This window comes from Choloepus didactylus, chromosome X (assembly GCF_015220235.1).
Source record: "Choloepus didactylus isolate mChoDid1 chromosome X, mChoDid1.pri, whole genome shotgun sequence".
Classification (NCBI taxonomy): Eukaryota; Metazoa; Chordata; class Mammalia; order Pilosa; family Megalonychidae; genus Choloepus; species Choloepus didactylus.
In genome coordinates this window covers 186,712,218-186,737,723 of record NC_051334.1, presented here as the reverse complement: position 1 = coordinate 186,737,723, position 25,506 = coordinate 186,712,218, and the positions used below count along the sequence as shown (strand labels likewise).

Sequence of the window (25,506 nt, the reverse complement as noted above, 5' to 3'; positions counted from 1 at the left end):
AGGGGAGTGTCTCAAAGGGCCACATTGAAGGAGAATGGCATTTGGACGGGCCTGCCAGGCAAAGTGAGGTTTCTATGGAGAGGGAAGGGAAGGGCTTCCAAGTGAAGACATTGGACAAGCAGAGGGCAAAGAAGCGGGAAACTGCTGGCGAAGGAAAATGGTGGCGTAGCACGTCGTTGGAAACATCTGCGTAGGCCGGGCAGAAGCTCGCGGCAGAGGGAGGCGCCCCTGGGCCGGCGGGGTCCTGGCAGCGCGCCCTTGGGATGGGTGGTCCCGGCTTGGCGCTGTCCCGAGGCTCCGCCCCCTGCGGCTCGGATCACGCGGCCCGGCCTCGCGCGTCGCCGGGCACGCCCCCGGGGGGCGGGGCGAGGGCCGAGGCGCGCAGGCGCAGTCCGGCCGCTGGGCCAGTGGGCTCCTGGTCTCCCCGTCGCGCAGTTAGCTCTCCTCGACCGCCGGCGGCGGCGGCGGCGGCGGCTCCCCGGGCCCTCCCACCGCAGCTTGCCGCCACCGCCCCGAGCGGTCGTGCCACAGCAGAAATGCCGCCGCCGCCCGGCCCGAGCCTGCTCTGGTTCGGACTGGTCCTGGGCTCCGTCGGCGCTGCCCTCGAGTGCGCGGCGCCCGGGGACTCAGCCGCAGGTGCCGCCCGCGCCCGGCTCGCGGAGCTCCCTTCCTCCCTCCATCTTTCGTTCCCTCTTTTCTTCCGTCTCTTCATCCATCAGTCTTTTCCTCCAGCCATCCTCCCTTCCTTTCCTTCCTCCACTCCTTCCATCCTCCCCTCCATCTCTCCATCCATCCCAGCCTCCATCCTTCTATCCAACTGTGCTCTCCATCTTTTCATCCTCCCTTCCCTCCCACCATCTGTCCTTCTATTTTTCCCTTTCTCCATCCAACCCTCCTTCCCGTCTTACCTCCTTCCATCTGTCTATTCTTCCCTCCATCTATCCATCCATCTTTCCCTTCCTCCCTCCTTCCCTCCCTCCCTCTCTCCCTCCCTCCCTCCATCCATCTTTCCTTCCCTCCATCTATCCTTCCCTTCCTCTCTCTCTCCATCCATCCTTCCTTCCCTCCCTCCCACCATCTCTTTCTCTCTTCGTCATCTGGGTTTGAGGCCATGATGAAAGCCTGACCCTGCTACCTAGGTCTTGGGCTTCCTCTGTGCACCCCACCCCCAAGGAAGCATAATGTGGGTCGTGTACTCCCAGTGCCAACCCTCCACCCAGTGCCCTGCAGGCCTTACATGGGCCTTGGCTGGGCTGGCAAGGTGCAGGGGCCATCTTTGGGCCTCTCAGAACCTTGGCACCTACCACGGCGTAGGTGTCAGTGTGGGTGATGTCACCAAAGCCCCTCCCTTGCTCTCTCCCTCGCAGAGGCCCTGAACGTCCTCTTCATAGTCGTGGATGACCTGCGCCCCACTCTGGGCTGTTACGGGGACAAGCTCGTGAAGTCCCCAAACATCGACCAGCTGGCATCCCACAGTCTCCTCTTCCAGAATGCTTTTGCCCAGGTATGTCTGGGAACATCTAGGTGTGGGCATGTGCCTCGTGCACTGAGGGGTGGGGTATCTTCAGCTGCTGTTCTGTGGCACTGACAGTGCCAGGTATCTGTTAGAGGGAACCATAGTCCAGAAAGTGACGATTAAGAAAATCCATTTGCCCACTTGCAAAGGTGTCCATTCTCCTTGGTTGGAGGGTATGTTGTGTTCGCAAGTGCTCCGGATGGTCCTGCCTGGCTCTCTTTCTAAAAGAGGTGATGGCCCGGGGCTCAAGGGGGTAGGGGCATGCTGCAGAGCCATCCTGAGCCTTGGGCGAGCTCGAGCCAGCTTGCTGTGGTGACATTCCTCTCCAAGTCCCCTCACACGGCTGTCTCCAAGACCACTGCCTGCTCTGCGGGCCTTCGAGATGCTATCACGTAGAGGGATATAATGCAATCTGCTGGTTTGAGGGGGCTCCTTCCTTTTTCTCTCCAGAAAAATTTATCTCTGGAGACTGGGTGAGGCTGTGACATCTGCATGACTCAGCCCCCCAGGCTGTTTGGCTGAGGATCTCAGGAGGTTGCTGGGCTACCTCTAGATGCCAATCTCTGTTTTCTTCTGCGACGGTTTAATTCTGCCTCTGTTCTCTACAGCAAGCCGTGTGCGCCCCCAGTCGAGTGTCCTTCCTCACCGGGAGGAGACCAGACACCACCCGCCTGTATGACTTCAACTCCTACTGGAGGGTGCACTCTGGGAATTACTTCACCATCCCCCAGTACTTCAAGGAGAATGGCTATGTGACCATGTCGGTTGGAAAAGTCTTTCACCCGGGTACTGCTGGCTGTCCCAAGTCTGGGATCTCTGTGGGTGCATGCCTCAGCAGGGAAATCCCCTCTTGGGGTTGGGGCTGTCTTGGCAAGAGGCCACTGCTGCCTTTTAAAAACGATTCCTCCTTAAGCAGGTGTCATGTTCTCACCCAGAGGAAAAGGGTAGAAGGCATTTTTTTCTTTGTGTCATAAACTCACGGTGGTGCCCTGTGTTTCCTTCAGTGCATCAGGCTGGGGAGTTGGCAGCGCCCCTCACCCTCTGCATCGTAGGGTCCCTGTTGGCGAAGTAGGGAACGGGTGAGACCTTCTGAGAACCTCCCAGGGGCCTGGGACTGCCATGCCCGGTGAAGGGGCTGCCATCTGGCAGGGGCTGCTGCCCACCGTTGGTGAATGAGGTTAGCTAGAGCAGTGTAAACTGGTCCCCAGGGCTGGTAGTGAGCCAGGGCCCGGCAGCCCTGATCTTCAACACTTCTTGATAAACTGGCTTCCTTTAGTGCCAAAATGGGCATGCCGAAGCACAGACAAACTTCAAAACGTTTTCTTCCTATTTATGGAAGTAATACTTCTTCATTTGACAAAAAAAATTGGAACAGGAAGAAAGTCTAAACTAAAGAACAGAAATCACTTGTAACCCTGGGGAGATTTGCGATCTTCCTGTATATATAATTTTGTATCCTGGATTTTTTTAACACATACAAATTTCCCCAATAGTTACTATTCCCTAAAAGTCGTTTTAAATGATAACATAATAGCTTTGTTCTGTTTTTTTTTTTACATCCGAAAAGTTTACTGCATAGCAAAAGTACATGCTTGAAGGGGGTTAGCGTGGGCATTCTCCAAAGGAGGAGAAGCCAGCATAATAGTTTTAACATACAGAAATATCAGAGTTCAGTCTGCCATTGGATATTTAAGTTGAGTTCAGATTTTTCACCATCACACATACCTTGGGGATGAGCATCTCTGGAATCTGGGGATGTGGGTTCCAGTCCCAGCTCTGCCACTTCTTAGCTCTGCTGTTGACCTTGGGCAAATTGTTCATCCCCTTCTCTGTGAGGCTGGAGCGGTAGCTGCTCCGATGACCTCACAGGGCTGCACCCAGATCCAGGCCATTAATGTGCTTGAAAGTGCATTGAAAACATGAGTGCCGTGTAGATGGCAATGCTTCTCATTAGAGGGGACAGCTTGAAAGTTTTCAGTAGCTCTCCCTTGGCCCACTTGTTACACTGACAAGCTCAGCAGCTTCTTCCGGAACCCAGCTGGCCAGGATAGATTGCAGGTGCTTTTCAGTTGGGCTAAGTCGAGCCCTGTTCTGAAAGTGAGTCTGTCGGGTAGCATGCTGTGCAGCTGAAATCTCAACATCTATAGAACCTTCTAGCATTTGGTACTCACATCCTGACACTCCTTGCTGGACTACTGCTAGATAGAGGTGATGAATTTGGAGAAAGGAGGAAATCCTTCAGCGGGAGGAGATGGTGCTTCAGGAAGGGAGGCCAAACAAGGCCCGAGTGATGTTGCTTGGTCTCCTTCCTCCTGACTATTTGATTTTGGAATTGGGCTCTAAGTGCCGAGTCCTAGCCAGAGAACAAAACCTTTGTCTGCAGTCCTTGTGGAGACACTTTTTTTTTTGACGGGGTCTTTATTCTCAAGTCTTTGTTCTGTCACCAGCAGGCCTGCTCAAGGATGAGGGCCTGGTACTTGCCGGCTGGTCACTCCTTTAATCCTCTCAGCAGCAAGCAAGGTCCCTTGTTATCATCTTCATTTCCCAAGGAGGGAAGTTGAGGCTCGGAGAGGTCAGGCAGCTCGCCCATGGTTGCATGGGTGCTCAGGGGCAGTGCCAGCATTTGAACCCGGGTCTGTCAGCCTCAGTGTGCTCTTTCTACCCTGCTTGCTGTGGTAATAAGCCCCGCGTCTGCTGCCTCCCTTTCCCTCCAGTCCTGCCTCCTCTGGCACTCCCTGTTGGAGCCCCAGTGTGTCACTGAGCTGGTGATGCCGCTTGTCCCATGCTGCTTGTCCTCCTGGCTGATCTCCACAGGCAGCATTGCTTTCAGATCCCTTTGCAAATTTCACTGACTCCCAGAAGCCCTCTCTGCCTGCCCTCACCACCCCCCCCATCACATCTGTGCTTGGGGTATTCCCCACTTAACTCTCCACTTCTATTCTTTTGATAGCAGCTAGTTCTTCCTTGGTTTCATGTATTATTTTGTTTTCCCAAACAGACTTGAAACTCCTAAGCTTGGGGAAGGTGTCGGCTTCAAGAATGAGCACTAAACTGGGAGTCCTAAGGCACGGGCTGGAATCCTGTCTCACTTACCTAGTTATTGGTTGGCACTGGGCAAGCGCCGACCCCTCAGCTTCCCTCTCCCCACCTGGCTGGTGGTGGCGCCGAAGCCCCTGCTGCCTCCGCCATAGGGTTGGTGAGAGGATCCAGTGATAAGTCCGAAGGGCGGCACTGCCGTGGCCCTTTTGGGTCTGTCTTGGTTTCCTGGGGCCGCCGAAACAACGTACCGCAGGCTGGGTGGTTTAAAACAGAAATTCATTCTCTCCCAGTTCTGGCAGCAGAGGTCTGAAATTCAAGGTGCTCTCTCTGAAACCTGCAGGGGGGCGTCTGTCCTTGTCTCTTGTTTCTACATTGGCCAGCATGTCACGTGGCCTTCTCCCCTACATCTGTGTCTCTTCTCCCCTTCTGCGGGCACCAGTCATAACGGATTGACGGCCCACTGACTCTGGCGTGAGCTCATTTTAACCTCACTAATTCCAAATAGGCTCACATTCATAGGGACTGGAGGTTAGGACCTCATCATATCTTTTGGGGGGACACAATTCAGCCCATAACAGGGTCCCTTGCTCAAGACTCTAGGCTTTAGTTAGGGACCGGCGGGTCAGATGCTAAAGACTCAAATGGAAACCTAGAGAGCAGACTTCAGTAGGGTCTTCTGGTTTTGTAGATGAGGACTCCAAGGCCCAAATTGGGGATGTGACGTTTGCCCAATTGTTTACAAAGCTTTAATTTTGGGTAGGAGGGGGCATTGCAAGACCCTTCATGTTTTATTTAAAGATTTTCTTTGTTTTCCCCTCAAGGAATATCTTCCAACCACAGCGATGATTCTCCATATAGCTGGTCTATTCCACCTTATCATCCCTCTTCTGAGAAGTATGAAAACACCAAGGTAAGGAGGTGAAAGGAGTGCTGTCCTGCAAAGGAACCGCTTTTCTCCTAGTCTAGCAAATAAAGGCCAGCTATCATGGGTACCACGTGGCCCTCCATGTTGGTGATATAGTGAGTGTTCATTTGTGAACAGTGCCTTGGCAGAGACCAGTGTTGGGCTCTTTACCATCAGGCCCGTTGGAGCAGCGGCTTTACTGTAGAGGCTGGTGGGTACTCCTTGTTCTAGAACCTTAAGTGTTAGTGTGTAAGATTCCTTCGATGGCTGCTTGGTGCTCACTGTGGGTAAGGCTCTGGGCTGGGGCCTGTGGGCGATGCTGTGACACAGGAGAGAGAAGAGAGACCTGTAATCCAGGAACCTCAGCCTCATTCAGGAGAAAAACGCTCCATCCATGTGTCTGTCTCAGTCTGTACATCTGCCTGATAGGGGTTTTAAAATTTTAAAGCATATGGAAAGAAAGGGGATCTATGAAGAAACTTAATTTTGGTTCAGAGGAACCCCTAAAGTATAAATGAAACTAAAACCCACCTTTAAGAAGCTCAGAAAACTAAGAAATGACGTGCTCCTCTGAGGGTTTAGGCAGCACAGTTGTGGGTAAAGGTGAGGATGTTTGTGGGGGCGGCAGGTGGGGTGGAGGGTATTGCTCTAAGTTCTTGACAACTTCCCATTTCAGAACACAGTGAAAGATGAGGGCTCCGGGCTTTGGTTTGTGGAGTGAGAATGTGATTGGAAGTTCCCATCTCAGTCTCTAACCATCTTGCTCCTTGTTCATGGCCTCACTTAGAAACGCTGGGCCCCTGCTCCCACCCACCCCCATCCCTGTCAAAGCAGCAGATTTGAGGGTATCATGTATAGGTGGAGGGGAGCAGGTGGTCTGAGGCAGGTGCTGGGTGTCCTGCCCCAGGGGTGGGTCTGACAAGGCAGGGCTGTGAAGTGGCACTCCTCTTTGAGATGGAACAGCAGCCGCCTCTGCTCCTGGGTCTCTCGGCTGTAGAAACCATGGCCAACGCTCACTTTGGCCTTGTGGCCAACATGGCGGCCTAAGGAAATGCAACAGTCAGTTCCGTTCTGCACATGGCATAGCTGAGGATCTGGACGTTCCGTGGTTACCTTAGCCAGTTGACTGGGACCCTGTCACTTACAAACCTTAGTCTGCCTTTGAAATTGAGGATTGTTTTTTTTCTTATTTCTTACAGAGATACAATTCTCTTGACATAAAATTCACCCTTTTAAGATACAAAATGTAGTGGTGTTTAGTATATTCAGAGTCATGCAGCCAGCCCCACTATCTAATTCCAGAATATTTCATTACCCCAAAAAGAAACCCTGTACCCCTTAGCAGTCACTCCCCATTTCCCCCCCAATCTGTAGCCCTAGACACCCACTAATCTGTTTTCTTTCTCTGTGCATTCACCTACTCGGGGCATTTCATATAAATGGAATCATATAATATTTGTCCTTTCATGTCTGGCTTCTCTCATTTAGCATAATGCTTTCAAGGTTCATCCATGCTCTAACATTAATCTAACATTAATGCTTCCCTTTTGTGACTGAATACCGTTCCATTGTATGGCTATACCACGCTTTATTTTATTTATCTGTTCGTCAGTTGATGGATATTTGGGTTGTTTCTCCTTTTTAAAAGGCTATTATGAATAATGTTGCTAGGAATGTGAAATTGCTGGGTTCTGTGGTAACTCTGTGTTCACCGCTTGGAGGAGCTGCCGGCCTATATTCCAAAGTGGCTGCACCATTTCATTCCCCCCTCCCAGCGTGTATGAATGTTCCAATTTTTCCACATCCTCACCGACGTGTGTGATTACTTGTCTTTTTGATTGCAGCCATCCAAGTGGGCATCAAGTGGTATTTCATTGTGATTTTGATTTGATTTTCTCTAATGACTGTTGAAGTTGACCGTCTTTTCGTGAGCTTGTTGGCCATTTGTATGTCTTCTTTGAAGAAGTGTTTATTCAAATCCTTTGCCCAGTTTTTGATTGGCATATTTTTTTGTTGTTCAGTTGTAGGCATATTTTTTCGAGTGTTAGTTTACCTTAGTTTCTTTTAATTAGTTATGACCTAGAGACATAGAATTAGCAGCAAGAAGGCAAGTACGGGTGGATGTCTGGCCTCTGCCTGGAAAATAAGAAACGATTCTCTGTGTCAGTTCTACTTCTGAATGACTAACACTTAAAGGGGCTGGCGACATGAACATTAAATCTGCGTGTGTAACCTTCATGACGTCAATTTGCTGCATTCAAAATGCTGGCTTAATATATTTTATTTTGAAAGACATGTAGGGGGCCCGATGGAGAACTCCATGCCAACCTGCTTTGCCCCGTGGACGTGGCGGATGTGCCTGAGGGCACCTTGCCTGACAAACAGAGCACCAAGGAAGCCATACGCTTGTTAGAGAAGATGAAGACGTCGGCCAGTCCTTTCTTCCTTGCCGTCGGGTATCATAAGCCGCACATCCCCTTCAGATATCCCAAGGTGAAGAGCTGGCTGAGGGTCGTTCTGACGCTGCCCCTACGGCTGTGTCGGTTGTTGAGGGAGGGGTTTGCATAGCAGATGTGGTCACATGCAGCTGTCCCCCATCACCTGGGATGCCTGACGGGTCATAGTGTACTAAGAGGTCCAAGGTGTAAGGACATGTGAAGAATCTTATTGGAATCCCTGGGCTTTCCACATTCCTCCACTGGGGAGGTTTTGTTTCCTTTCCTTGAGCTCAGTGAACAAATGCCTGGTTGCATGGTGAGATCACCATGGAGAAGTGAGTCAGAGCTGGCCGCCAAAACCTGCCGTCAGGGACGGTCGTTGGCAAACAATTCCGGGAAATACGAAGCCCTCCTCAACAACAGCCTTTTCCCCCTGACCCTGTCAAGTCAGACCCCTTAGTCACAGGGCACTGCATTGCCCGTCAGAAACTTAAATCCCAAACTTGTGTGTATATCATTTAAAGCCTTTCCCTTTCTATAATTTTTTTTCAGCTTCTCCCCATTGTGTTTGCCCCAAGGCCTGAGTAGCCCACCAGCTTGACTTCACAAAGAATCCCCCTTATGTGTAATAAGAGTATTACACAGAAAATATACTGTCTGATGCCGCGAGTACTCTATCTTGCCTTCCTAGCAGGTGCTGTCCCTCCCTCGATGGAAGCTGTGTGGCTCACCCTTCCTGCCTCTTGTGCGAAAAAGAGTTAACCTAGCGGGTCTGAGGCTGCTCTCCTTAGAAAGGCCTCCTTATAAAGTTGGCCCTTGGCTGACATTGGGAAAGTGGATTTCAAGAGGGCTCCCACGGTTCCCAGAACTGACAGAAGTGGCTGCCTCTGCCTTAGCTGTTTATACAGTGTTTATGCCAAACCCCTGCTTTCCTTTTGGGAGTCTGGAATTTGGGTACATGCTAGGAAGAGGGTGCCTAGGTGCCCAGCCCCTAAGAAAAGCCCTAGGTGCCCAGTCTCTGAATGCTTCCCTGTTGGCAACATTTCACCCGTGTGGTCTCAGCTCATTGCTGGGGAAATTAAGCTCATCCTGTGTGACTCCACTGGCAGGGGTGTCTGGACGGTTGTGCTTGGTTTCCTCCAGACTTCAACCCATGTACCTTATCCCTTTGCCAATTTTTCTTGGAATCCTTGCGCTGCAGTGAATCACAGCCATGAGTAGGACTATACACTGAGTCTTGGGAGTACACCTAGCAAGCGGCCAAACCTGATGGTGGTCTTGGGGCTCCCTAACACACCCCTCCACACCTCTCCTAGTTGGTGGCAAGGTGGGGACCAGGCATGGGTTTGTATGAGGGCAGAGAATTGTCACTGCTCGGGTTGCCGGAAACAGAAGTTGCATGATTTTATTGCCATTGGCAGTCCGTGAGGGTGACCTAAGGCCTGACTTCCAGGTGAGGTGGATCCCTGGGAAGCATTAGTGAGTGGCCACGTAAAAGCATCACAGGCTTTGAGAAAAGACAGTAAACGCCAATAGGGTCACAGCCTGGTCCCTTTGCCGCCAGCATGACAACCTTGTCCCTTTGTGTCTTTTTCCCCAAAGGAATTTCAGAAGCTGTATCCCTTGGAGAACATCACCCTGGCTCCTGACCCCCAGGTCCCAGCTGGCCTACCCCCAGTGGCCTACAACCCCTGGATGGACATCAGGGAGCGGGAGGACGTCCAGGCCTTAAACCTCAGTGTGCCCTACGGCCCAATTCCTATGGACTTTCAGGTACCAGTGACATCCTTGGGGGAAGAATTAGGCACAAATGGCATGATTTTGTTGGTGAAGCCACTTTTCTCAATAGCCCCACTACATGACATCTTGACTAAGAACCTTCTCTGTATAAGGCGCACTGTGCACGGTGCCAGGGTGGGAGGTGGTCTGTGGGTCTTTAAGATACAGGCTGTGCCAGATGGATCAGGAGTCTCCGAACCTAGTCCCTCAGCTTCCAAAGAAGGGCACATTCACAGAACATGGTGACTTATTGGATGTGGGCACTGAGGTGAGGAAGAGGCTTGGATGACCCTCACTAACTCATGGGGGGATATTGTTTGATATTGGGGTCAGCCAGAGGGTGCTGGGCAGCTTCTTCACAGACCAGAACACTTGGTTTGCCAGTCACAGCAGGTTCTCTCTGGGGGAACGTCTACATGGGAGCCCATCCCTTTCAGAGGTAGCTTAGGGAGCAGGGCCTCGATGTAGAAGGGAGCCAGGGCACCGTCACAGCCAGGCTCGAGCAGCTGTGACGTCTGATATCCCATTGCCATAATATGGGGGCAGAGCAGCCACCGAGTTAGAATCTTCAGGTTGACTCATCAGCCACCCTCTCTCTCTGGAGAGTGCTGGGGACACGCTTATCAGTGCTCTTCCAGAATATTCTACACGGAGCCCTGCCTTTCTGTTGCTGCACTGGATGGAAGAGGGCAGCATTTTCACAAAGTGGGCTTCCCAGACCAACTGCATCAGAGTGGCCGGGAGGGCTTGTCAGAAATGCAGAGCCACGGCCCCACGCAGTCTTTTGGAATTGGAGTGTGGGGCCTGAGAATGTGCCTTTCCAAAAAACACACCAGGTAATTCTGATGCACTCAGAAGTTTGAGAACCACTGATATAGAACATACTTTTTTTTAAGAAAAAAAAGTACGGTAACAGAAACAACATGCAGGGATCTCCTGCTACCCAAACTTATTTGGCCCCAGAGTTCCGACAGCAAGACTTTGGGTGTGAGGGATTCTGCATACTGCAAATCTGTTGGGTTCCTGGGTTTCAGGTGGCAACTGGTGAGCATTTGGAAAGCAGTGGACTCATCAGTGTGTTTGGCCCATAATTTCACCTTACAGGGGTTCTGATAGCCAAGTTGCTCATATTGCAGCTCCGCGGCCACCCCTAAATGCCTTATTAGTAATGGTTACTTGAAATGACCCTTTAAAATGGACCATGAGCCAGAAAGCATGCTTGGCATTTTATGTGCTATCTCATTTGATCCCCAGGGGAACCTAGTGAGGTCCATGCTGTCCCCATTGTCCAGGTGAGGCAATGAAAGTCAGAGAGGTGCGGTAACTTGCCCCAAGTCACACAGTTAGTGCCAAGTGGGGCCAGGTCTCATCCCTGGCTGTGTCTGGCTCCAAAGCCCCATGATTGGTTTTGTTGGTTCAGAATGATCTGGGTTCAGCTTCAGTTCTGCCTCTTGCCAGCTACATGATCTTTGTCAAGTCACTTTACCTTTCAGAGCCTCAGTTTCCCTATCTGTAAAATGGGAACAAGAGAGAAAGGTTTTCCATGGTAACACCTACTTTCAAGGTTTGCTGGGAGACTAAGGAGAGCATGTGAAAGCCTCTCAGACACGCCTCCTTCAAGTTCCATATTCAAGTTCTCTTAGCCCCCTCTTCACACCCCCGTCCACTGGCGTTGTTGCCACCCAGCGGGGCCACACAGATGACAGCAGAACCTGTCAGCCTCCCCGGGGTGCTCAGCCACTGGTCCCCCATCCCGCAGAACCAAGGCTCACCATCTTTCTCCTCACCAAGGCCACCGTCCACTTGCAGGTTTGGGCATCTACGTCCATACCCTGCCTCACTCTTGAGCCTCTTGGTTCTGTGCCCTCATCAGCTCCCAGCCCTCTAATCCAGCTCCACTCGAGCCTGTGACCTCTGCGGCCGCGCTCAGGAGTTTGTCACTTCCAAAGCCTGCTCATCCTTGGACACCACCCTGACCGCAGCCTTCTCTCCCTGTAGCTCCCTTGCTCCATGGCCTTGCACCTCTTGGGGATCGCCAGGGTGGGGACGCCTCATCCCCACCCCCACCCGCACTTGGTTCCTGCTTGGCTTTGCTCCTTTCCTGAACTGCTGAGGGCCCCTCAGCACACCTGTCCATTTGTTCTTCTCCCACCTGCAGTACCCTGGTCACAGAATGGTCCAGCCACCCCCTCTGCTCTTAGCCCCGGGTGCTGAGAGCTGCTGGACAGGATCCATGCAGCCCTGGAACGGAGTGGTCCTCCATGCCCTGCCTCCAACCCCAGCAGTCCATTATGGGGCCTCTGCTCGGCTCCCTCTCGATTACCCCCCCACCCCCTGCAGCTGCTCTGATCCCTTGCTGCTCCCACCCAATCCTTTGGGCCCCGCCCCCGCCCCGTCTCTCCTGTGTTAGAAATGGAGACTGTTAGACAGGCAGTGGTGGGGTGGGGTCATGATGGGTGTGGCTTCAGAAACTGGCTGTGCCTCTTGCCAGCTGTGTGACTCTGGACAAGTTAATTAGCCTCTCTGGGCCTTTTGGAGTGGTTGGGGGAATCGGATGTGGCACCCCACAGGTGCCGAGTAAGTGGGTGTGATTGACGGCCTCTCAGAACTGTGCATGCATGTGTGCTGGTCTCCCAGCCTTCTTAGTCTCAGAGGAAGAGAAGTGGGGACCTGGCTCCCTGTCCACCCCTATTCCTTCCCATGTCTGCCAGGTCTCCCCTACCCCCAACTTTCCCATCAGCCTCTGGGCCTGCCCCCTTTGTCCCTCCCATCTTCAAAAGCACCACTTCCCTTGCCCCTGCCTTTGCATGCTCCCTTCCCAAGGCCCTTCCCAAGGTCTGTTGTGACTCTGTGCCGTAGCCCCCTGCTTGGGGTGTCTGGTTCCCATTTGTCCCATTGCAGATTCTTGCACATCCTTCTCAAAGGCTCCCTCCTCTGTGAAGCCTTCCCTGATTGCCCCAGTTAGGCTTGAGGGCTCATTCTCCCATGTCACCCGCCCTGGGCCCCACCGGGATCGCATGTGTTTTCTTGTCTCCGTGCCTGTGCCCTCACCAGACAGGCAGTTCACTGAGGGTGTGGACCATGTCTGCTTGCGGCCCCATCTCCAGGTGCCAGCATGGGAATGATCAAGTGCCCTTGGGTAGGACATAGCCCTCCTGACAGGTGTCTTTGCTCCCCAGGAAGACCAGAGTGCCCCAAGTTACAGACTGAAGACTGTCTACCAGAAAGTAGAAGTAGGCCAGGGTTCACCCCACACCTTCTAGGTTAAATGATCCTCTGTCCTCCTCGCCGCATGGCATGGGGAGAATGGGTGAGTCTCAGGATTGTCTTCAGGCCAGCGGGTACAGCTGACAAGGCAGGGGCTGGGCACCTGGTGGAGGCGGGCAGCAGCTCCCTTGCCCCTCACCCCTTGGAGGTGAATTTATCTCCTTCCTCAACATCTATGAACATGGCTGGGGAAGAGTCAACCCGGGAGGGGCCAGTGAGTCCCTTCCCTCAGCCCTCCATCTCTCTCTTCTGCTTGCTGGGAGCTGGTTAGAGAGGAGCTGTACACAACGGCCATGAGCAGGGACAATAAATGGTTGCCACTCACTAGGTCAGAAAGCAGCCAGAGAAAAGGACCCCTCCACCCTTGTCCATCCTCTGGGACCCGTAAGAATATGGGAAGGAGATGGAAAGGAACAGTACATCGCACATCCATCCCTCATGATCTGTCCTCCAAAGTAAAAGCTGACTACCTTAGACAGGAATCTTATTTGGGGACCTGCAGATTTAGCTGTGACTACTCAGGTGAGGGGATGCAAAGGGCATCACCTGAGAGTTGGGGAAAAGGGGCCCACTCAGGAGAGCACTGTCATCATCTGTCGGTTTTAAATGCACAGCGGAAAATCCGCCAGAGCTACTTCGCCTCCGTGTCATATTTGGATACCCAGATCGGCCATCTTTTGAGTACTCTGGATGACCTTCAGCTGGCCAACAGCACGATCATTGTGTTCACCTCGGATCACGGTAAGCATTTTGAAAAGCCCTAGTGAGTCACTCAAAGTGTCTGGACTTTTCCCTGAAAAGGGCTTTTTGTGTGTGTGTGTGTGCATCAGTGGTATCCAAGTCTGGGGTGCTCTTATGATCAGCTTGTTAGTTCTGGGACCTCTCCATAGCCAGCAGAGGGCCATGGGCTCAGAGTACCGTATCTGTCAGCACCACAAAGAGCCTGCCCGATGTACTTTCAGAGCCTCTGCGTGCAACCCAGACCCCCGGGGTTGGACTCCTGAGCTCCCACTGGCCAGGATCCCTCACATTCCTCTCTCTCAGGTTTCTTTACCCTTAACCTTTTAGGTTCCAGCCAGACTGGGGCAACATGACCTCCAAGCTGGTTTCCTAGCAGCTCATTCGTTGCTCACCCACCCATTCACCAGCCCGCATGAGTAAAGGGCTGCCATGTTCTCTTAGACAGGGTGGAGATGTGAAGGGGGTGTGGCTGCCCCTCATGTATCCCATAAGGCTGATTGGGGAAACTGCCTGTCTTATTGAACTCCACCAAACTATGAAATTCCCTACCGAATTCCCCACCTCTTACAGCCAAAGGGAGGAAGGGCCCTGCCAGATGCATTGAGTGTGTGTGAGTCAGTGCCTGCGTTGTTTGATTACTGATAAGTGTGAAGTTCTTTTCACTTGTAGTCTTCTTAGGAGAGTGCTCTTGTCACAGAACAGGTTCCATTCTGAGTCCCCTTGAAGCCTGCCACTCCATTTGCAGAACAAGTGTTGTCTGTAGACTGAGCCAGGGGATCTCGGGCTATAATATGCACAATCGTGTTTCAAATGTCAGCACAGGTAGTGGCAAGGAAGATAGTACGAATTTATTTAAAAGCCTTCTTGAATCCAAAGCAATTCTTTTTTTGGCTTTGGTTATTTTTTTAACACTAAATACTAAATGAACAATCTGTGTCATGCATAGTTTTATATCAAAAAGGGTGCTGAAACTTAAAAAGTTTAGACATATACATCTCGGAGTATTCAAGCTATTTTTTGCAAGGGATGTTTTAAGTCAGGGTTAAGGGCTGTTTTCAATCCATTAAAGATCTGGAATCAAAAGTTATGTTTTTCTCTGTGGTCTGTCTTAAAAACTGAGCAAGATTGCCTTGTCTTTTTTGCATTTGAGCTCTGGTATGTACCATGGGTTCACAGTTTGTTTTTTGATGGTCCCCATTCCAAAGGTGACAACCCAAGCTTGTGGGACTTGATGGACAGGACAGGGCAGTGGTGACACCACAGCTTTAGGGGTCCCCGTTCAGTCAAAAGTCAGCCATTCTTAGCAGGGGAGGGGTGTCTGGGGGTCACTGGTCCCTCAGAGCCCAACATGGGTGTGTAGTGCTAGTTGCTTGTTAAAAGAGTTTTGGAGTTTTTATTTTATTAGTTTAATTTGGGAATATTTATTTTAGTTTCGGAAGGTTTCTCATTCACGACACATGTCCGACTTTGAACAAAGCAGTACTCAGGTGAACTCACCCTTTTTGTGGTGATTTTAGAGGTGTTTCTTCTAGACAATGTCATCATTTCTTCTGGTTCTTAGACCAGAAATGAAATGGTTTCTAACATAGACAGACTGAGATGTGATTATTCATTTTCGGTTATTCTGTGCTTCTTATGAACCAGGCTGGGCTCTAGGTGAGCACGGAGAATGGGCCAAATACAGCAATTTTGACGTCACCACTCGTGTACCCCTGATGTTTTATGTTCCTGGAAGAACGGCTTCGCTTCCAGAGGCAGGCGAGAAGCTTTTCCCCTATGTGGATCCTTTCAGTTCCATCCCAGAACCGATGGAGCCAGGTATAAAATATGATGGCACTAATGGCCCCATTGGCTTCTGTAAGCACCTCATTGAATCATAGATCAGGGTTCCCCAGCCCACGCTCCTGCCCAGTGTCGGAATCGCTTCCTTGACATCGTCCTGTCTGCATATGTTTCCCAAGCTCCATCCGGGCTCGGGGCAGGGGCGGGCAAGCCAGAACTGACAAGTGTAGACCCCCTCCACGAGGGGCCTTGGGGAGGGGGAGAGACAGGGGAGCAGGTGGTGTCCCCCAGGGTGGCAAGGGCTGTTGTGGATGTGGGAGCACCATGCTTATGCCCAGAGACAAAGATAGGGTTTGAGATGATGAAGTTTTTTGGCCCGAGCAACCATTGCCATTTCCTGAGAAGGGGAAGAATGTCAGAGGAAAGTTCAAGAGAAAGATCAGAAGTTTCGGCTGCTGAAGTGGGATAAGCTGTGGGAGACAAGTCTGAAGTTCAGGAAAGAGGTATAGGTTAGAGAGAAAATTTGGGAATAAACCAGGTGACAGTGCAGTTACATGAATTTGTCACTTGTGGAATGATCGCATCTCCCAAGAAAAGTTTCCAAAAGGATTCTCAACCTATCGAAAGATTTCTCCTGGCAAACTGAAGAGCTCAAATCTTACCCTGAAATTTTTTAACTTCTGTATCAATGACATGACAAAAGGCAGAGAATGCAGAGCACAAATTGAATGTCTAGAAAACGAAATTGGGCTGTCTAAAGCTAACCTGGAAAGACGCAGGAAGGCTAGAACAGTGGTCCAAAATAAAGGTAAGATGAAACAAATCAATATCAAGTGTGAGATTTAGACTGTTAAGATGTGGCAAATGCAGGGAGCCCAGAGAGGAGCAACCTGCAGGGAGATACTGAGATTCAGAATTTCCTCTTCCTTTTACCTGGTGGATAAAGAGGAAGCAATTATTATACCAGTGGGTCCAAAGTGAAAATCATCTTTAAAAGGGCCAATGAACTGTGGACATCTTCGTTTTGCATCCTGCTTTTGGATGGGTAGTTAGCAGAGAATGAGGTGCTGCATTGGCTCTGTTCCTAAGATTCTTTTGCTAAAATAAATGTTGTGAAAGAAAAGGGGAATGTGTGCAGCCCGGACAGGTTATTTGGCTCGTCTTGGCTGTGGCCGGCTTCTGTAATGTAACAGGTTCTACTGTGGTGCTTCCCTTTGCAGGCAGGCAAGCCACAGCCCTTGTGGAACTTGTCTCTCTCTTCCCCACACTTGCCGGACTGGCAGGATTGCGAGTTCCACCACGCTGCCCCGTCCCCTCGTTTCATGTTGAGCTGTGCAGAGAAGGCCACAATCTTCTGAAGCATTTTCGATTCCCTGACTTGGGAGAGGCTCCCTCCCTCCGTGGGACTCCCCGTGAGTCGATTGCCTATAGCCAGTACCCTCGGCCTGCAGATGCCCCTCAGTGGAATTCTGATAAGCCGAGTTTAAAAGATATAAAGGTCATGGGCTATTCCATACGCACGATAGATTATAGGTACACTGTGTGGGTTGGCTTCAATCCTGATAAATTTCTCGCTAACTTTTCAGACATCCACGCGGGGGAACTGTATTTTGTAGATTCTGACCCACTGCAGGATCATAATGTATATAATGACACCCAAGTTGAAGAACTTCCCCGATCATTGATGCCTTAAGTTTTGCCCACCACAAAGGGCAAGCTGGTGAGAAAATGAGTCGGAGCTGGTTATTTTGTGATTTCCCATATCGGAGCCAACCCAAGGAGTAGGCAGTCAAAACATGCATTAACAGTTTGGCCTAAAGAAAATGTAACAGCCAAACCTTTGAATTTAGTCTTTGTGAATTTACAATTGGTAGTAATTTGGACTGAGGCTGGGCTGAACTTTTCTTTTTTATTTTTTTCCTTAAACAGTCATAACTCATTTATTGAAGGAATAAGTGCAAAGTGAACCAGCAAACTAAAATTAGGTTATACCTTTTTTAGATACCAAGACTATCATAACCAAGCATATGATACTCAAGAAATACAAAGTTGTGGAATTCAGTGCATTTCAACCAGTAACCATGTATCAAATTAAGTTTCATGACTTTTGCTTTTAATTTAATCATTAAATTGAAATGCACCAAATTCCACAATATATTCCAAATATTATCATGTCAGCACATAATCCGTGTCTCTTTCTAAAGTGTCAAGTTAAATAATACTGCTAAAAAGCCAAAGCCTTGGATTAAAAATCTCTCTTCAGTGTTTGTGTCTAAGACCACAAGATTTCAAAATCTGAAGACAAAGTGTGCATGAGGTGATTAATGTGGAATTTCTACATTAAATTAATTATCATTTATTATGATGCTCAGTGAACCTGAGACATGAGATGTCTGAGAAATTCGGTGAAAATTCTTCATACACTTTCAGGCCCAAATGATAATTTGTTAGCAAACATTATGACACTTAAACTCAAAGGCACTCCATTAAAAGGCACTGCTGTTCACAATGAAAACCATTTCAAGATGTAACATATCCTTGGATTTAATCACTCAAAACCCTATTAATGATTTCCTTTTTTAGGGATGGTTGGGTGCAGATATCCGTTTACCCAGGAAGCAAAAAATATTCTACTTCTGACTGCTAATTAAAGAAAACATTAATTTTATTAAGTTCTAAATTGTTCTGAGTATTGTGAAAACTGCATTACTATATCATTAGGTAATTTTCAATTCCCCAGAATGTAGTTCTGTTTTCCCTAAATATAAAAAAAACCAGAAAGGCAGGTGGTAGTAATAATGAGCTTTAGTCTATGTCATCTTCTACAAGAGGGATGGAATATTTATAGCTAACATTTACATGATGTGTTGAAGGTGATTAGGCAACTAAATTATCAGTACTTATTGGAAGAGTCTGTACCTTTCTAAACATCTCATGTGGTCCTGTTTTGAAATACAAGTAATTTTTGGTAAATCTCTCTTTACAAATGCTTCACAGTTTACAGGTAAATGTTTGTGAAACATAATACCGCAAGTTGGATTAAAGCTGTTGCAGTGTATTTATTACATTGTAACCCAAATAGGCAAGATATTATATTAAAAGATTACTTCAACTCAGTAAAATTTCAAAGACAGATAGGAGTTTTACTCACTGGCCAACAGTAGAGATAGGTATATGGTGACACAATGACCCTCTCAGAAGTTAAGTGACTAACTGTTCTGGCAACAGCAGTTTCTCTCCCGATCCTGAAGCTTGTCTCTCTTCCGGAAGCCTTGGCTTTTGTGATCGGTTTCCTTTGGCTTTTTCTTTCTCCCTCTTCTTTATCGCTCTTATCACCTCCACTGTGACTTTTACAATACAGTCTGTGACTTCCTCGTGACATGTTTTTATCTCCTCCTCCGACATTGTCATCGTAAGCTTTAACACAGGCCATCTGTAAATGCCACATCCATTTGTTGCTCCAGTTTGGCTACCATCTATAAACGTCATCCTTTCTTCTCACTTCGTTTCTTGAAGCACAGTTTTAGGATCAAAACTGTCCACATTCTGTTCTCGATGAAGTTGTAAGCTGTACCGGGCTGGAAGAGAGTGACACGACGTGACATGCACCTGTCATGCACAGCTGCCGGTTTAGCTATAAATCTGTGACCCTTTCCTCCAGCTGCATGTTGATCTGTGTCTTCTAGAAGTTCTTCTGTCTCATCTCTTCTACCTGAGGGCATAGCCCTGGAATGCTTCCCCTCCTTTAGTTTTAGGTTTTCTTGGCCTTCCTTTACATAGCTCTCCTCTTAGAAGCAAAGGCTGCACTTCACATCCTGTGGCATGTTCTTCTAAACGATCTTACGAGTTACACTTCCTTTTTGTGTTGTTGACTTGGAATGCAATTTTGAGCTGCTTTTCCTTTCCCTTTGCACGTCTCCAGCACATGCTGGGATGAATGGCCACTTTCTGGTTTTCAGATATCAAAGCTGGCCACATTCCTTATCTTGACCCTGTCTTTGTTGCTTCTCTCATCCCATGACAGGTATTTTATGAATGGCTTGCCAGTCACTTTATTTGTAGAAATCCCCTTTTCACTTGAATGGGGTTTATTCAGTTGGTTTCGTTGCCAGCAGAACTAGTGATCCCAGAAAGCTTGCATGAAATTTAAGTTGATTAAAATGAAATCAAAATTTGAACAGCAGATCCTTAGTGGCTTTCCCCGCTTTTGAAGTGCTTAGTAGCTACTTCTGGCAGCTACCGTGTTGGGCAGCACAGATCTAGAACCTTCCCATTATGGCAGAAAGCTCTGTTGAACAGAACTGCTCTCGATTCTCTGAATTTGAGCTCAGATCCACCTGGCTGTGGGCAGGTCCCTCTTGTGAGCTGTACCGACCCTGTGTTTGCCCGCAAAGCCTTGTCTGGAGGTGAGCGAAGCATATTCGGCTTGAGCGGAGAGTAGGGGAGTGTCATGGGGGGCAACCAGCCTCTTCCCCTTCACTCCCATTGCCACTGCCATTGCCGCAGCCCTTCCCACCTCCTTCCCAAGTAGTCGCCTTCCTTCTCCTTTTTCCGCCCTTGTTCCTGAAGGAATCCACGTGTCTTCCTGAAATCCCACTTTGATCCTGCCCTTTGAGAACACCGTCAGTGCCTACTACAGGGTCTAGTCAGACCTCCGCTGAGCAGTCAGAGTCTTCCCTGATTCCACAGATCCCCTTTCCTCGGCTGACCAGCTTCACAGCTGGTCCCTCACCATTCCGTGCCTGTCCCTACCCCCCCGTCCACTCTTAGATTCTCTCCGCCCTCCTCTCTTTACCGATCCATTCATAACCATTCTTCAGAGCCAGTGACCACATCACCGAGAGGTTGAGGTTTTTGTGACACCCTGGGCTGTATCATGGGATGAGATGAGCACTGCTGAAGGATCTTGTGTTCACCTTAGTTTAAAAAAAGGGGGAGACTTTTTCCGATTATAAAATTGATATGTTAATTTTAGAAAAATTAGAAAACAGAAAAGTAGTAAAAGGTAAAGAAAAAAAAGCATAAATATTCTACCCAGTTACCCAGAGATAATCACTTAATATCTTGTCTCTTTTTGGGGTGTGAAATTTTTACATGGTTGTGATCATACTATGTTCTCTATCATGCAGTTTTCAATTTTATATTCTTTTTTTCCACAGTAACCAAAGTGTTATGTGTAGTTATTACAGACTTCTGCAATGATACTTTATACTGGTAGTAATAGATTTCATTGTGTAGTTTTAGGTTAATTTGCTTAACCTTACTCTATTGGAAATTTAGATTTTTGGCTGGCTTGTCAGTATTATAAATAATGCTGTAATGGACAACTTTGTGAATAAAATGTTTTTATGTATTTCAAATTATTTCCTTAGGATAGACTCTCAGTGCCAAGTTGTCAAAAGCATCTCCATTTTGCTCCTTTCCCCAATTTCTTGCTGCTTTGGGTAATCAAACTAAAAAATAAAGCAAACAAGCATGCAAATAAAATGCATAAAAGCAAGCAACCAACCAACCAACACCTACAATAGGTGAAAATGATATCCTATTTAGCTTTCTAACTCTTTGCACTCTTCCCTCTGGATGTTTGTTTGTCCTTTGTATTTCCAGTTGTGTGAACCTGCCCTTGAATTTTGGTTATGGGTTTCAATTTTTAAACTAATCAAGCGAACTGATGTTTTCTCATGTGATTTTTCTTCCTGTCTTTTCCTGTTAAATGTGGAAATCCCTCCCCAGTCTGGAGATTAAATAAATATTCATTTCACTTTGCTTTTTTTGTGGTTTGGTTTTGTACTGAACTCTCCCTGTCTCTCCACCCCCTTATCAGCATATTACATGCTCGTTGCGTAAAACTTGAAAAATGTGAAAAAGATGATGAAAAGAATCCTGCCCCCCCCCCCCCCAGAAGATAACCACGGTTAGCATTTGTGAATGTCCTCCCACTTCTTCCTGCCACGTCCATGTGCACACATAGGGACATTTCCATCTTTCCTTAGCTGAAATCTACCACGTATAATCTTATATCCTGCTTTAAAACGCTGGGCTGTGTGCTGGGAGGCGAGCAAGCCGACTGGCTATAAAGGGCAAGGTTTCTCTGAATGATGACAAGCTGCTGCCTCCCTTGTTCCTGATGTCCCCTTCCTGTAGCCTGCAAGGTTCCCCAGCCATCTGGACCTCCCTGCTTTAGGGGCTCTGGGTATAAATTCCCAAATGGGGTCAGCGCAGCCACTGATTCATGTGGCTCGGCCCCTTCTCCATCCCCGAGCCTGTCCTGCAGGTTGTCGGGAATTCCGGCCTGGGATCTGGGGTTGAACTCGAATCTGGGTTCCCACTTTGGCCTCTGCTTATCATCTCTCTTGGCCTCGGGTGTAGCCCACTGTGGTTGAGCCTGCTTTCAGCCTGGCCCCTCCCGCCTCCTGTCTCCTTGGCTTTCCTGGGTAATCCCCTGGGTCAGGACCCTCACTGCTCTCAGGCCTTACCTCTCCCCATGGGTGCTGATGCACCATGGGTGCTGCAGCAAATGCTGTTTTCCTCTCGAGTGTTGGGAGCTATACAGGTAAGTTGATGTGGCGAGCCCATCCTCAAGGGCTTCCGGCTGGCCACGCGATGGTTTTCCTTTGGGATCAGAGTTTCCTGGCCGTTACTCCGTGTCCTGCCCTGGTGCCAATCATCAAAGGATGCAAAAGTGTCCTGGTTTAAGTCTACATTCTGGACGATGGGGTCCTGGGCCTCAGGTGGAGGGTTGTCCAGACTGGAGAAGACAAATGTGGCTGGCTCTGGGCAAAGTGCCTGGCATGGGTCAACCGGGCATGGCCCAACCGGGCATGTCCCGGCAGAAAGAATAGTTTCCCCACTGTCAACTGGGAGCAACGGCTTGGGGTCTGGAATAGTCGGCACATGCTAGGAAGAAAGAGTTAGGAGCTGGACAAAGAGATTTATCAGGGACCACGGTTTATGCAGTCAGAAGGTTTGGAGTGGGGTGGGGCTGCCGTTTACCAAACCCCAGCCCTAACTTACTGTTCTTTCTGGTGTGTGTTTCGGAAAAGAACCTTTGGCAGGTGATTTATATTCAAAACTCATTATTTACTTAACATGTTTTGTGAATGCATCTCTTCCACATTACTGCAAAACACGTGCTTGCATTTATGTTAACTGCAGCATGAGTTAGTGTATGAATCCATTATATTAAATTTGCCATTATCATTGTGTGCAATCCTAGCTGCTGTTTCAGGGCTGCTTGATGCTCCCTCAAAATAAATGAAGCCATTAAAGTACCCAACCTGTTCCTACCTGTGGGAGGACAGGGCAGTGGCTGTGGTTTGGGTTCTGGGCAGAAGTTGGATTCTTGATGGCAGGTGCTGAGTCGCACGCAAATGTACAAGCACATTTCTAAATTTGCCCTGCACTGAAGAAGACTCCCCAGAAAGGAGGCAAGAGGGTTAGCCAGTCACGTGGGCTTCTGTTTAGGGAAATTAGCTGTGCAATAGCAACCATGTAAACAAGCAGCCACTGATCGTCTTTTTGAAGGAATTTGGTGGGTTCCTGCATTCCCAAATGGAAAAGTCCCCACTTAGTGCATTGTAAATGTACCTTAACTCAGAAGTGTCCTGACGAGCTCGTCTTTTGCCACATTTTCTTACTGGTGATGTGAATGAAGATACTGAAGGCATGCTTATCATACTTGTGAAGCAAAGAGAAGACCCCAGAAGATACAAATTTCCAAATGGCTCAGGACAGTCTGGAAGGATGGGGTGAAGTGTATGTCCAATGTATTTATTTGCTGCCTTGTTTATTGTGACTAGGTAATATATGCACGTGGTACAAAGTTTAAAAGGCACAGGCAGATATACAAATGAAGAGTCATTTTCTCTTCTGTCCTGTCCTCCAACCTCCATTATCCTCAGAAGCGAGCACCGTTACTGGTTTCTTGTGAAAGGGTGAAACTCGAAAAGGACAAATGGTGGCCCGACGAATAAATGTGGGTCCCGAGACCAAGGTGGCGAGGAGGGTCAACCCCAGGGAGCAGTGTTGCTGATGCAAACCTTCAGCATTTTAAAAGGTCAGCAGCTCCGTGGAGGGTGGTGGGGGGGGGACTTGGTGGGACATAGCCGGAGGGAAAGAACAGGGAGGCCTTCGCTGCCCCCTCCTAGCTCAGGCAGCTCTCCTGTTGTGAACTCGCAAAGCACCCTGTTTACTACGGACTCCCCAGCACCTAGCAGAGAGCCTGGTACACAGTAGGTGCTCAATAAATATTTGACAGCATAGGAATGAATGAAAGGAGATGGGGCGCAAAACCTTTCTTAGAATTCATGACATCCTCGCTGAGACTGAAGGATGAATAGGAATTAGCCTGGCATGGCATCTGTCAGTACAATCTTGATTAAATGGAATATTCAAAAAGTAGGGTATTTAGGTTAATTAAAATGTCCAGGTTTTTAGTTAAATAGTGAATGACACCTCATTCATAAACACTAAGATTCCAGTACTTTCATATCTAGATTCTCATTTCGCTGCTACAAATTCCCTGTGAAGGACACTGGGGACGTGTTATTCTCTCTGCTTTTGCAGACCCTTTCTGGGCCTCACACTTGCCCCTCAGCCCCTGGCGTTTCCATGTGCACTGGCCGCTGTGCCTACGCCCCACAGTCCGCCGACACCTGGATGAGTGCATTTAACCAGGGACTCAGAGCTGTTACCAAGATGTGCACAAGCAGGAACACATTCAGAGGACAGCCCCAAGATGGGTGGGGATGCAACCGGGCATGCGAGGAACAAGTCAGGAGGAGAAAAGACTTGGGCAGAGGAGGGGACTGGGGGTGCAGCACCATCTTGAAATCTCTGCGGAACGCAGTGGAAGGCTGAGCTGCTCGCAGTTGGAAGAGCCGGCTCCAGGGTGTGGAGAGCTCGCTGTCACCTGAGGTATGGAAGCATCGCCTAGGCCAGCGGTTCTCCACCAGGGGCGAGGCTGCCCCCAGAGGACATTTGATAACGTGTGGAGACATTTTTGGCTGTCGCAAGTGGGGGGTTTATTGCAACTGGCATCTAGTGGATAGAGGCCAAGGATGCTGCTAAATGTCCTGCAATGCTCAGGACAGCTCCCCACAAAGAAAGGACCATCAGGCCCAAATGACATCAGTGCCAAGACAGAGACCCCCCCCTGACAGAGACCACCATTTAGCAGTCTGTCTGAGACTTTTATGATTTGGGCGATGCACACTCAATTATTGCAAACCCGTGCTGATGATAGCAGGTGAGTGGCCCTTTACACAGCCTTGAAAATATCGTGAAAGAGGGCAAGGAGCTTTCACATAAAGATAAAGACTTTAAAACAAACAAAAACATTTCCAGAACAGTAGTTGATTTGCTTTTGTCTTTCTTTCTGTCCTGGGAGCCCCTCCCATCTTAGCCGTAGAAGAAAAGTTGTGCTAGGTGATGTCTTTTAAAAACAAATATTGCAACTTTCCCTTCTTGTGAAAGTATTACATATTCATGACCCAGAAAAATTAGAGAATATATAGGATCGTCCCCTCCACCCATGTGATTTTCTACATCCTATTTTGCGGCACGCTTTTCAGGCTGCATGATTTCTGAGGGCTTTCCCAACTCGGCCACGCATCTCAGAAGCTTTTCGGTGTGAGCACGTGAGGACTTTTTCCTGGAGGATAAAACAGGAAGCCTCTGTATCTTCCACCTCTTCCATGACATCCGATAAAGGTGAATGTTTCTATAAGAGGTTAATACCAATTCCTGCTGCCTGTTCTGGCCTTGACCTTCACGAGTCTGTTTGCCGCAACCACTTCCTAACTTGTCTTCCACCCCGGCTGCGTCTGTTACCCAGGTCTCCACAGGGTTCCCAAGTTGACCCTTGTAAAATGCCTATCTGATCGTGTCACTGCCCACCGCTTGCCTCCCCAAGCCCCAGGTATTTTGATGGCTTCCCATTACTATGGGGATGAATGAAGGACAATTTAACCGTGGTCTGGCCCCTGCTGACCTGTCCCACCTCCTGTCCTAACTCCCACCTTCAGGTCCCAGCTTCTCCC

The 25,506-nt window shown here is 49.0% G+C and overlaps 1 protein-coding gene across 1 annotated transcript; it reads left to right on the top strand.

Moving 5' to 3' along the window:
- The first annotated feature begins 403 nt into the window (after nt 1–403).
- IDS (iduronate 2-sulfatase) lies at nt 404–21,232 on the top strand. Its single transcript, XM_037821481.1, has 9 exons — nt 404–636; nt 1,368–1,504; nt 2,125–2,302; nt 5,377–5,465; nt 7,752–7,952; nt 9,500–9,670; nt 13,558–13,684; nt 15,329–15,502; nt 16,687–21,232. The coding sequence occupies exons 1-9, from the start codon at nt 537–539 to the stop codon at nt 17,157–17,159; spliced, it is 1,650 nt and encodes a 549-aa protein (XP_037677409.1). The 5' UTR covers nt 404–536; the 3' UTR covers nt 17,160–21,232.
- The last annotated feature ends 4,274 nt before the right edge of the window (nt 21,233–25,506 follow it).

Bases quoted from the DNA above. Each gene is read 5' to 3' on its own strand.
- IDS (XM_037821481.1), top strand. From the start codon at position 537: ATGCCGCCGCCGCCCGGCCCGAGCCTGCTCTGGTTCGGACTGGTCCTG. The intron at 1,505-2,124 runs GTATGTCTGGGA...TGTTCTCTACAG, and splicing joins TCCAGAATGCTTTTGCCCAG to CAAGCCGTGTGCGCCCCCAG. The intron at 13,685-15,328 runs GTAAGCATTTTG...CTTATGAACCAG, and splicing joins TGTGTTCACCTCGGATCACG to GCTGGGCTCTAGGTGAGCAC.